This window comes from Heteronotia binoei, chromosome 5 (genome assembly GCF_032191835.1).
Source record: "Heteronotia binoei isolate CCM8104 ecotype False Entrance Well chromosome 5, APGP_CSIRO_Hbin_v1, whole genome shotgun sequence".
Lineage (NCBI taxonomy): Eukaryota > Metazoa > Chordata > Lepidosauria > Squamata > Gekkonidae > Heteronotia > Heteronotia binoei.
This window is the reverse complement of record NC_083227.1, coordinates 170,568,381-170,581,708: the sequence shown is the minus strand read 5'-3', so window position 1 is coordinate 170,581,708 and position 13,328 is coordinate 170,568,381. Positions and strand designations below refer to the sequence as shown.

Sequence of the window (13,328 nt, the reverse complement as noted above, 5' to 3'; positions counted from 1 at the left end):
AGATTGTTACATGAATTTTCTACACATTGAATGTACTGTGATTAATTTGTATTGAATACGATATATTACAATTTATATTAGTAATCTGACCACAGTTTTTTTATTCTTCATTTACCTGTTTTTCCATGGTCCTCTCTGCTGAATTATTATTAAAGTCTGATACATGCTGCTGTCTTTACAGAAAAAGTTCCAAACCCTACAATGAGTATGGAGTGGCAGCAGTGCGCTAGCTATTGATTCTGCAGAGGCCCCAGTTTCTCATCTCTAGGTAGCTACCATGCTTGAATGAATTCAGGGAAAAACTTAAAACACTTATCCACAAATGATAGATGCTTTTATTTTAACAAATGATAAATGCTTTTATTGACCATAGCTGCTACAGTCAAATAGCCAGTATGCTTCTGAGGCACTATCAGCCAACAAGAGCAAATCTGCAACACCGGGCTGAAGTCCAGTCAATGTTCTGACACTGGCAGTGACAATCAGAATTACCACGGATATCCCAGGATCCACAAGCCATTCCACAGGCACAAGCAGTGGCCTTGTAACCTAGGATGGAAAGAAAGAGGTCAAAGTAGCAAAACAGTTCATCCTCAGTTCCCAGCTCTTGATTTTCTCCCAGATGAAGCTCCCCATCAGGCACAGTAAATGACTTACCTGAAGGACAGGAAACATCAGCCCCACGTGACACTACATTGGTGCAAGTAAGATCGACTTTTGACAGGATTGAAGACACTGCAAGGTGAGACAGCAGTTACTTTCATCACAGTCACCCTCAAGTACATAAGAGTAGGCTTGATGATTGGTACTAACAGTCCATCTAGTCCAGTATTCTGCTTCTCACTGTGATAGACCCCAATGACTGAAAGGCCAACACTTCCCTACAATTGCCTCTTGAAGCCCCCACCGCCCCATTGGCCAACTTGGAGAAGGTGTTTCTCCCTCTAAATCACTTTGCCATGCCAAGCCAGCTGGCAGCTTGGAAAATGCATTTAAAGTTAAAGTTGCTTGCTTTTCTATCCTCCTTCCCCCCCATCTATTTGCCTTCCTTATGGCTCTAAAATATCTGACATTCATGTCTTGCGGCTCTTATGTTAAGCAAGTCTGGCCACCCCTGCACTACATAAAATTGGCTCTAAACCACTGGACCCAAATAAGAACATAAGAACATAATCTCCAGAAATTTCCCAGGCTGGAGCTGGCAACTCTGGTCCATACAGATCTCAATACCTAGTGAGTCAGTGGATGACTTGATCATCAAGTTAATCACATTATCAACTGTACATGACTGAGCACTTGTGCACTGAGAAGGGATCAATACTGCAAACAGCAGGAATATCTTCATCATCTTGGTGCAGAACTTCCTGCAGAGAAAAAAAAAAGCCATTATATACAGTCCCATGCCATGGTGGCAGAATCCCTGCATACAAGGTTTTAACTGATATGGTTTTTCTAAATACACTATCCAGTATCACTCAGGGCATAAGATGATATACAAGCAAACAACAGCTACCTACCTCTATCTTAATATGTCTACTAATTCCGAATATAGTATTCTGGTTGCCACCATCTAGCTGTTCTCCAGCATAAAAAGTAGCCTGCTTGGTATTTACTAGAAGCCATTCCTTCTCTGCAGTATCTGCCACCTTTTGAAACAGACACCCAAAGGAGGTGAAGATGGCAACGTCTTTAGAAGTTTTTAGGAGGTGTTATTTTATTTGTGAGGACTTTTGATATGATTTAAGATGCAGGCATTTTCTGCTGAGAAAGGTTAATTGTGGTTTTACCATATTTTGTATACTTTTTGAATTATAAACTGCCTTAAGCCAGAGTGTGTGTGTGGGGCAGGACTTTTAAGAACAAAATCAAACAGCAGGGAAAGGATTCATACGCCTGTGTGTGCATCATGGAGAGTTTTTGTTTTGTATGTATAAAATGTCGAGTTCAGTTCCAGCATATCCAGTTACAATTTCTGTAACAAAGATTTGTTAGGTTGTTTTAAAAAACAGAACCAGAATACCCAACGAAGTCTTTTCCTGAGTCTACCATCAGTCTAGGAAGATGGGTATTGCCCACTTTGACTAGCAGCTATTTCCAATTATCTCAGGCAAGGGTCTTTCATCCCTCTCTCTCTCGGCTTGGCTTCGCGAACGAAGATTTAAGAAGGGTGCAATAGTCCACGTTTGCTGCAGGCTCGCTGGTGGCTGACAAGACCAATGCGGGACAGGCAGGTCCGGCCACAGTAGCTGCAGGGAAAAGTCTGATTTGGGGTTGGTGCTGTAGCAGTGCGATTCTTCCTCAATCTCCTTTTGTCCTCAAGACCAGCTATGCGTGCGTTCTCAAAGGAAGAGACAGCCTGGTGGATGGTGTGCCTCCATGCTTTGCGATCTGAGGCTAGGTCAGACCACTGGTGATGGTATGAAACACTGGTGATGGTATGAAACACCAGGGTCTTTCATAGCATCCACTTATTGGGATATGTTGTTAATATAGCAGAGTTTGCCCAGTCAGAGAAGTATGATACTGAGTGTAGTAAATAAATCTCCCAAGAAGCATATTGCAAAAAAGGTAAACTTACATTTATTCAAGTAGAGCCAGTTCACATTCAGGTTGCAGTTGAAAGGAGAAGAAAGAAGCCTAATCTAAAGAGTATTTTCCCTATCATACATGACCAGCCAATCTGGCATCATGTGTCTGGAAGTATGAGGGCACTATCTCTATAGGAGAGACCTGCAGAAACATGTATCTCCATGGAAGGCCATGTAGAGAGAGTGAGAGGACAAAGTGGAGAGAGCAGGGGTCAAAAGGCAGCTCCCAGTTTAAGACAAAGAGAAGCATCCCACTCAAGGAGATAACTTAGAGAGATGTAGCAACCCCCAATGTCCAGGCATGCTGAGTTGCTTACTCCAACACCTTTAACTGGATATGCTGGAACTGAATTTGACACCTTTTACATACAAAACAAAAACTCTCCATGATGCACACACAGGAGTATGAATCCTTTCCCTTCTGTTTGACTTTCTTCTTAAAAGTCCCTCCCCATGTTCTTCTTCCCATTGAGTTCTGTGTTTTTAAGGCGATTCTATACCTGAATTCATGAGGAGGAAGCATATTGAAGGGATGATTCTGAGTGAAGAAATGCCCAGCATTTCCTGACTGTTCCCTTCCCATGCTACAAAAAGTCAAGGTTGCCACATGTACCCATGACCCAGATCAGGGTCCATGGATCACATTCTAAGAGTCATAGAATCCCAGAGTTGGAAGGGGCCATACAAACTGTCTAATCCAACCCCTGCTCAATGCAGGATCAGCCTAGAGCAGGGGTGTTGAACTCATTTGTTATGAGGGCCGGATCTGATGTAAACGAGACCTTGTTGGGCCAGCCCAAGTCAGGTTGGGCCGGGCCATGTCGGGCCATGCTGTGTCTGTGTACCTATTTAAGATTAGGTAGCAGAGATATAAACTTTATATGGGACACAAATACACACAATCAATTTTTTAAACAACTTAAACATGCTTAAAATGTTAGCACTTGTATTAAAGGTGCTTTCTTTTTATCTCTCCCATAGGATGCAGGGAACTGGGTAAAGGAGGCTCTGGCTCCTTCCTTTCTTCCTCCCTTCCCCAGAGGACCAGGAGGGTGAAGGAAGAGAGGCTTGGCTGAGTAGCTCTGCTGTGCGATTGAAAGAGCCTGGAAAAACAAGCTCTGTTTCCCTCACCTTCCTCCCCAAGGGAGGAGCCTCAGCCAATGGAAAAAAATAGAGGTTTTGCTCTGTAGCTCCTGTGCGATTGAACCAGCCTGGCAAAGCAAGCTGTGATGCAGAAGGAAGCAAGAGAGAGGGAGAAGGAAGCAGATGACAGCCAGTTGCTTGGGGGCCTGATAGGAGCCCTCCAGGGGCCTGATTCGGCCCCGGGCTGCATGTTTGACACCCCTGGCTTAGAGTATCCCTGATAAGTGCTTGTCCAGCCGCTGCTTAAAGTCTGCCTGTGAGGGGGAGCTCCCCACCTCCCCAGGTAGCTGATTCCACTGTTGAACAACTCTTACTGTACAAATGTTTTTCCTAATATCACTGGTACTTTCCTACCCTTAATGTAAAGGTTCTAGGGGAAAAGCCCAAAGGAAAAACCCCACAGTCATAAATGCTCACATGGAAAGAAGCCCACACGGAAAAAAGCCCATACTGAAAGAAGCCCACATGGCATAGGGTTGACAAGTCCAATTCAAGAAATATCTGGGGACTTTGGGGGTGGAGCCAGGAGACTCTGGGGATGGAGCCAGGAGCAAGGTTGTGACAAGCACAATTGAACTCCAAAGGGAGTTCTGGACATCACATCTAAAATGACCATGCTCCTTTTAAATGCCTTCCATCCATAGGAAATAATGAAGGATAGGGGCACCTTCTTTTGGGACTCATAGAATTTGACTCCTGGTCCAATCCTTTTGAAACTTGTAGGGTATTTTGGGTAGAGGCACTGGATGCTATGCTGAAAATCTGGTGCCTCTACCTCAAACAACAGCCCCCTTAGAACCCCAGATACCCGTGGATCAATTCTCCATTATACCATCTTTTTATTAATTCCAACTATGTTTATTGATTTCTTCCTTCCAGATACTTGCCAAAGTCAGCCCTGCTTAACTTCTTAGATCATGAGGCCTTAACTACTTCTGCTGTTTAAGAAAGAGAAGCTATCAAAGAGCAGGCAGTAATTTGCCTAACCCAAAAACCATACATTTTGACATTCCTGAAAAGTATAGGCAACTGATACTTCACAATTCCGATGTGGAAAAATCCAGGCAGAATTCTGGTTTTAGGTGATAGAGATCCTATGCTTGAATTAAACAAAGATACCATCTATGGAGATGGCACCTTTGATAAAATGCCAAATATGTTTTACCAACTGTACACTTGGCATGCCAAGTGTCATGGGTGCTGGGGACCCTGCAGAAGAAGCCGAGCCTGCAGAGCCTGCAGAAGGAACTGTGCCCCTGCCACCTGCACCAGTGCCCCTGCCTCCTGCTGAAGAAGATCCAAGCCCCCCTGCCTCGCCCTCTCGGGTGGCTCGTGTGCGTGACCACCTTCGTCGGGACCTCAGGGATCGGAGGAGGGCGGCACGCTCACAAGCAAGACGCTCCCTGAGCCCTGAGTGTTGAAAGGATTCTGGCCCTTCTAAGTGTGAAGATGCTTAAGTTTCGGCAGGATCCTGGCTGCTGCTCTGAGCCAGCAATTAGCCCAAATGAGCAACAGGCAGCAGAGGGCTATATAGCTGTGGGCTTTGGGAGGAGGCTTTGTGGAAGCAACTAGTCACATACCTGACATCCTAGCATCCACTCCGGCTCCTGACTTTGGCTTGGACCTCTGGACCCCCTGACTTCGGCTTCGGAACCGCTGACCTGTGATACCTGGATTACGATTCTGTTTTGGCGCCTTGGACCCACCTTGCTCACCAGTTGCAGACCCTGGACCGCCCCTGGACTTTGCCTGACTCAGCCCCAGCTCGTGACACCAAGGTGGGTAATTCATATCCACCATGTATTTACATTTTACTTCAAAAAAAGAACATTGACACCTATAATAGAATGTTTGAAATAATGAAGCTATTGATTCCAGATCTGTCACCTTAAAAGGTTTTAGTGGATTTTGAGAAGGCCTGTATGAATGCAGTGAGGATTGCCTGTCCACACGCTGAGGTCAAAGAGTGTTATTTTCACCTGTGTCAGCCTCATTCGGAAAAGCAACAGTGTTGGCTTGAAAAGTGAATATGAAACCAATACGAACATAAAAATTACACTGAAATCTCTTGCTGCATTAGTCTTTGTCCCAGAAGAAGACAGCTGCAATGCAGTGCTCATGTACTTCTTTTTGACATATATTGAGGGTGCAGCAAGTAGAGATCCTCAGTTTCCAATTATAGCAGGCCACAAATAAATTAGGCTCCTGGGCCTGGGGATTGGGCCTAGGGATGAGTAGGAATTAAAATGTATCAGGGTATTTGAAATCTGTCTGCCATAAAGGAGAAATTGGCCTCTCCCCTGCTTAGCCCCCACTTCCAAGTAGCAGTAGAATGAACTGGAAAAAAGAGGAACTTGGCTTGCTGATAGGGGTCCCAACCCTCCCACCCTGGCGGGGGACCCCAGGATTTCCACCCTCTTCCCCCGCTCCCCCAAAAAACGGAAGCGGGGGGAGGGGGGGAATGGCGAGCCGCTGCTGCCCCCTCCCCGTCCAGTGAACCCGTAGGCGGCGGGCCCGCCGGTGCCCAGCAGCAGGAGGAGGTGGCGGTGGAGGAGCTGGCGGCCGAGGGCCTCGCTGGCGGCGTTGGCGCAGCAGAGCGGCAGCAGGAGCGCGGCGAGGAGATCGGGCACGCCGGAGCAGCGGAGGCGGCGGAGCCAGGCGCGGCCCAGGGCAGTGAGGGAACTCTTGAAGGGGTGCAGCACAGCCCCGCCAGCACCAGCGCGGCAGCGCCGGAGGCCGAGGAGGAGGCCCCGAGCCCCCGGCCCTGCTCTCCATGCCCGCGCCACCGCCCTGCTTCACCCAGGCCTCCAGCCTCAGGCGGCCGCGGAGGGGCGGGGAGGAATGAGCGGGAGGAGGAGGGAGGGACAGCTGCTAGTGCGGCTGCGGCGCGGGAACCTGCGGCTGCGGCGCTTGTCACAGCCTTGATATTGGCTCCACCCCTAACATCTCCTGGCTCCACCCCCAAAGTCTCCTGGCTCCACCCCCAAAATCCCCAGCTATTTCTTCAATTGGACTTGGCAACCCTACTTGCTGAGTAGCAGCTAGTGAAAAGAGGAACTGGAACCAGCTACATTTGCTGGCATAGCATTTAAGAAAATGTCTCAAGAGTAAGTCAAAAGTGCAAATGTGTTTATGATAAAGGATATTGCTTAAAAGGTATTTGCAGCAATAATGCCATGTATGGAAAGACCCTCCCTGTCTCCTCCTTGTTCTTTTAGTAATATGATGCTTGTAATGATGTATAGCATATGGGGGTGGTCCTTTACTGGAAGTGATTGTCTGTGACTATAAAACTGTAAACCTTCCTGAAATCGGGGCTCCCAGATTCTTTTGGACATGAGTCTGATCTGGGGTCCGTGTGCACGTTAAATAAAGTTTGCTGTATTCCTGAGCTTGCCTGTGGCCTGATCTCTGCCTGGACCACCATCAGCTGAGGTTTGCGAATACACTAAGAATATGGAAGCATCATGATGCAACCCTGGAACAGTCACCAAACTGTTGTGAGGGATTTCACAATGCTCTTAATTCCTTGTTCCATTTCAGTCATCCCAATGTGTGGTCTCTATTCAAGGGACTGCAGAGGGACCTGGCTTGTCACAAACTAACATCGGCTAATGCACAGGCAGGCCACCTAGTAGGGTTGCCAAGTTCAATTCAAGAAATATCTGGGGACTTTGGGGGTGGAGCCAGGAGACATTGGGGTGGAGCCAAGATCAAGGCTGTGACAAGCATAACTGAACTCTAATGGGAGTTCTGGCCATCACATTGAAAGGGACGGCACACCTTTTCAATTCCTTCCTTCCATAGGAAATAATGAAGGATAGGGGCGCCTTCTTTTGGGGCTCATAGAATTGGACCCCCTGGTCCAATCTTTTTGAAACCTGGGGGGCATTTTGGGAAGAGGCACTAGATGCTATACTGAAAATGTGGCGCCTCTACCTCAAAAAACAACCCCCCCAGATACCCACGGATCAATTCTTCATGATTTTCTATGGGAATAAATCTCCATAGGGAATAACAGAGTTCCCAGCAGACATTTCCCTCCCCTCCCCCCGCTTTCTGAGGACCCTGAAGCGGGGGGAGGGTCTCCGAAACTGGGGGATCCCCTGTCCCCACCTGGGGATTGGCAACCCTACCGTCTAGAGGTGAAAAAGAGGAAATATGAGGCACTACATGACATGGTTGCCACTTCTGTGCAGCAATATGAGCAGGTGGAAGATAAACTTAGTTGCTTAAAGAGACTGGCTAATTTGCAATGAAGAATTATGTCTGAGTTGTTGTTAAATAACCGTTGATTTTACTATTAAGGTTAAATAGTCTTTTGTCGTGGTCACTGGGTGTACCACAATGTATTAACATTAAAAAGTCTGACAAATTGTCAATTAATAAAGTTAAAGTATTTAATTTTATTTAAATATATTTCTATGTAGAGTTTAATTTCTGTTATTATTGATTATCCTTCTTAATAAAGTTCATTGATAACACAATGATCATTTATTGTTGCATGTGAACACGACTTATTTTAATCCTAAAATAGCAATATAAAAATAACAAAATGGTCACTTTTTGTTGCATGTGAATATGACTTATTTTAATCCTAAAATAACAAAATATCCATAATTATAAACATCTGTGGTGCTTTACATATTTTTCCATGGGGGCTTTTTTCCTGTGAGAATTTATGTCCATGAGGTTTTTTCTTTGGGCATTTTTCCTTTGGGATTTTTTTTTCCTTTGTGCTTTTTTCCAGTTACCAATTTAAACCCACCATTGCAAGTCCTCTCCTGTGCTGCCAACAGGAATAGCTCCCTGACCACCTCTAAGTGACAGCCCTTCAAATACTTCAAGAGAACAATCATGTCCCCCCTCAATCTCCTCTTCTCCAGGTTGAACGTTTCCAAATCCCATAGCCTTTCCTCCTACGGCTTGGACTCCAGGATCCTGATCACCTGCTCCATTCTGTCCACATCCTTCTTGAAGTGAGGCCTCCAGAACTGTACACAACACTCCAGGTGCAGCCTAACCAATTCAGTGTACAGAGGGACTATGACCTTTTGCGATTTTGATGTTATGCCTCTTTTGATACACCACAAAACTGCATTAGCTTTTTTTGTCACTGCATCACGCTGGCTGCTCATGTTTAACTTACAGTCCACCTGTACCCCAAGATCTTGTTCACACACTGCTACTCAAAAATGTATCCCCCATCCAGTTCCTCATTTTTGCTACCCAAACGCCATACTTATACTTGTTAAATTGCATCTTATTCATTTCCACCCACTTTTCCAGTGTGTTCAGATCTTGTTGAATTACAACTGGAAATCCATTCATATACTGTCTGTAACTATGTGGAGGAATATGATTTGGGACTACTTTATCCTTAATAAACTGGCTTATCTAGATAAAGATATGCCCCCAACCTTGTATGAAAAGAAAATCATACAGTTATGGTATCCAGTGGTGACTTACCTGATTGAACATAATTTGTTACCCAAGAACTGAACTACTACCATTTCGTAGGGCCTGCAAGATGGAGCTGTTCTGCTGGGCTTATGGTTGAGGCAGCGGGCGTCCTATTATTCCATCATTTGGCCTCCCTGGTGGGGACATTGTACCTTATTGCAGCGCTATCACCATCACTTAAATGTGAGTTTATAACTGGCTTCTTGACATGCTGTGCCGATGGTGCATTTTATTTATCGGTTATTGTTTTTACTGTTTAATTTTAATGTGGTATTTTAACTCTGTTTTATAGCTTTGTATTGTTACTATTATATGTTGTGATCCACCTTGAGCCTGGTTACGGGAGAAGGCGGAATAGAAGCCGACAAGCACGAGAGAGAGCGAGAGAAAGAGGGGGGGCGGTACCAGGGCCAGAATCAAACCCTGTGGCACCCCACTGGACACCTCCCTCCATTCAGATGAAATTCCATTTATTTATTTATTAAACTTGATTAATCACCCCATCCCAGCTCACACTGGGCTCTGGGCAATGTACAGCATACATTGACAACTACTCTTTGAGTGCGGTTTCCCAACCAGTTCCCCATCTACCTAATTATCCTAGAGTCCAGTCCACAGTCCTCTAGTTTACCCATCAGAACATCATGGGGAACCCTGTCAAAAGCTTTATTGAAATCCAGGTAAGCAACATCAACAGCACTCCCTTGATCCAGTAAGCTTATCACTCGATCAAAGAAGGAAACAAGGTTGTGGAGTGGTTCTACTGTCTTTGGAACGTGGAAGCTGCCATGGGCAAGGGACAGCCATCGCAAGCACTCTGGTTCCAGACTGGGGGACTGGCTGGTGAAGAGCCCTCTCTTGCACTCCATGGGCAGCAGTCACTCTCCTAGTATCTACCGAGGGGAAGAGGTGATTGGGGTTGGCACAGACACACCCTGATAGCTACAGCTACTGCTTGGAAGACATTGAGATACTACCACAACCACTATCATGTTCCATGCAAATGCATGGCTCATGTGCCCCAGGCCCAATTAAGGAACACACAGCTGAAGTCCCAGTGACGAAGAAGGAAAACTGGTGTTTATTATAATAAACAGAGAGAACAGTTCTAAGGCAACAAATCTCAGAATATCAGAGAGTTCTCTGTGAAATACAGGAAGAACAAGGGGACAGGTATTGACATAAAGCTCACACAACTGGTCAATAGGTACAGACACTCATTTGACTTGGCATCCTTGCATTGGGTATCCTAAATTGTGATTATCTTACATTCATTAGCAGATGTTTACATATCAAAGAACACAAAGATCTTTCCTTGGCAGTTATCAGAACAATAAGATACATTGAATAATAAACACAAAGACAGCTTTACACTGAGAAGTGGGAAGCATCTCAAGGCTATGCTGGACATGCTGTAGCCAGCAACCTTAACATTAAAATTGGGAATGACCTTATCTTGGTACCAAAAGGTCACCATAAATTCCCTTTTCTTGGATGTAACAAGTGGGTGCCTTCAAGGGATGGCACCTTCTGCTGTTCTGAGGCGTAATGCCTCTTCGCACTCAGCTTAAAAACCTTGGGAAACTAATCCCTTAAGCATTTGATGTTAAACAGAGCCCTTTAGCAGTGCTGGCCAGATAGAGGAGTGAAGTTTCATTTTTAGGCAGAGGTCCAAAGGGATTAGAATTCTAAAGCTACATATACACTTTCCTTTCTATTTCTGTTAATACTAAGCTATTTTCCCTGAACTACAATACATAATAGAAAAATACACCAGAAATTGGGATGTCCTATAATCATAACCTTGATTTTTTAAAAAAGTAAAACAATGAGGCTGTGTTTTCATTTTAGGCTTCTGGAGACTGCCAAAATGCCACCCCCCCCCCCACCACTAATCCTTTTTCACTACAGCATGCAAAGAAATTTTTTTTCAAAGTTTTAGGTTTGGGGAGGGGGGTACCATTTCAACAGTCTCTGGAAGCAGCTACAGTTTAAAAAACCCTCACTTTTCAGTCTCTGGAAACAAGCCTAACATTAAACTGGAGTCTTCTTGTTTTACATTTTAAATTTTAACAAACACCCCCCCCCCCCAAAAAAAACCCCTAGCCCACACACGGCTCAAACCCATGATCTTGAGATAATGAGAATGGCACTCTAACAAACTGAGCTACCAAACCATTATTGAAAATAGGTGTCTAATTTTCCCTCATGCAGAATCCCCATTCTAAGTGACTCTGTGCCACTCAACCTTTCATACTAACTTATCTGCTAAACCATTCAGCAGTTTTATTCCATTTACTGTACATAGCTATTTTTGTGTCACCGAGAGACCACAACCATGGACTGACCTCTGTCAGAGAGCCCCGTTTCCCCTTGTACTGGTTTTAGTGTGGGGAGAGGGGAGTGCAAGAGAATGAACGAGGAGGAGGGGGGGAGAGGAAAGCATCACTTTTTTTACTAAGCTCTCAAATGACTAGCCATCTGAAGAAGAAGATATTGGATTTATATCCCGCCCTCCACTCCGAAGAGTCTCAGAGCGGCTCACAATCTCCTTTACCTTCCTCCCCCACAACAGACACCCTGTGAGGTAGATGAAGATACTGGATTTATATCCCGCCCTCCACTCCAAAGAGTCTCAGAGCGGCTCACAATCTCCTTTCCCTTCCTCCCCCACAACAGACACCCTGTGAGGTAGATGAAGATATTGGATTTATATCCCGCCCTCCACTCCGAAGAGTCTCAGAGCGGCTCACAATCTCCTTTCCCTTCCTCCCCCACAACAGACACCCTGTGAGGTGGGTGGGGCTGGAGAGGGCACTCACAGCAGCTGCCCTTTCAAGGACAACCTCTGCCAGAGCTCTGGCTGACCCAAGGCCATTCCAGCAGGTGCAAGCGGAGGAGTGGGGAATCAAACCCGGTTCTCCCAGATAAGAGTCTGCACACTTAACCACTACACCAAACTGGCTCTGCAGCAGGGAGAAGAAGAAAAAAAAAATTGACACCTTCCCTTTAATTGTAACCAAACTGTTAAGAGCATTCTCTGCTAATGGTTTCTTTTGCCACTGATCAAAGATTAAAAAGATGTGAAACCCTGGCAATACTGGAGCCAAAGTTGGGAAAAAGGTGGAAGGTGCAAAGTGGGAGGAACAACCCCCCATTTTAGCAGTGGGGTTGACAAAAAAGGGGGGGGGACAGGAACAGAGGCAGGAAAAGGGCAGGGTTGAAAGATCAAAGGAAATGTGTATGCTTCTGAATTATCTTTGATCTGGAAGCAAGGCAAGTGAAAAATCTCCTGGAAAACAACTTTCAGAAAAGTGGAGGATACAGCAGATGGAAAGCAAGCTGGGAGCTGAATGGGTGAGAAGCAATGCAGAACAAGAAGGAAAAGATGACAGAAACGAAAGGTGAAACCAGGAGGAAATGCAGAAGGAAAGTTAAACAACAACGGAGATGCACAGAGAAGCAATGGAACCTACTGGTGCAGAAAGGGCCTTTGTCTAGCAAACACCCACTTACCTTCTAGAACCAGGAGCTTCTTGCAGGATTTTACTAACTGAGCATGTTATTCCCTTTAAATATGGTTGAGTTGCGACATTTCTCAGCAGACTGGTTTCCCTTTTCAGGAAACAATCTTCCATTCACAGCTTGACATATATAAAGCAATTCTTTACAAAATGTTCTCATGGGATTTCTTGGTTTGCTCAATAGTTTTTATGCAAAACAAGGAAGAAAGATATTTCTTGGTTTGCTCAATAGTTTTTATGCAAAACAAGGAAGAAAGATATTTAATATTGCAGATTTTGCAAGAAAAGGATAGCTCAGACCTTTCCCCATTAAGTACCAATTTGGCAATTTGCTGAAAGAAACCCAATTTCTCAGTACAAACTTGTAAACAATGAGCAAAACAGAACGTATTAACAACTGTTAATACGAACAGCTTCCTCCTCTCAGGTTCCAGGAAAGCAGACATTAAAAACACAGTGTACCCAACATCACTATTTTAACGGGGTGGAGAATGCAGACAGGAAAGGTTCATGTAGAGTTTTCAAAAAGGGTCAGAAGTGCATCCCAGCACATGAACACACTCATATTTTGCTTAAAACTACAGATTTATCTGCAGGCAAAGGGCTTTTA

At 45.0% G+C, this 13,328-nt stretch overlaps 1 protein-coding gene across 1 annotated transcript; it reads right to left on the bottom strand.

The window, feature by feature from the left end:
• Window positions 1-320: 320 nt before the first annotated feature.
• On the bottom strand, window positions 321-12,926 carry RETN (resistin). The gene is made up of 4 exons (XM_060238354.1): window positions 12,711-12,926; window positions 1,231-1,364; window positions 658-735; window positions 321-549 (listed from the first exon to the last, which is right to left on the bottom strand). Exons 1-4 carry the CDS (start codon window positions 12,830-12,832, stop codon window positions 413-415), a joined length of 471 nt encoding a protein of 156 aa, XP_060094337.1. The 5' UTR covers window positions 12,833-12,926; the 3' UTR covers window positions 321-412.
• Between the last annotated feature and the right edge of the window lie 402 nt (window positions 12,927-13,328).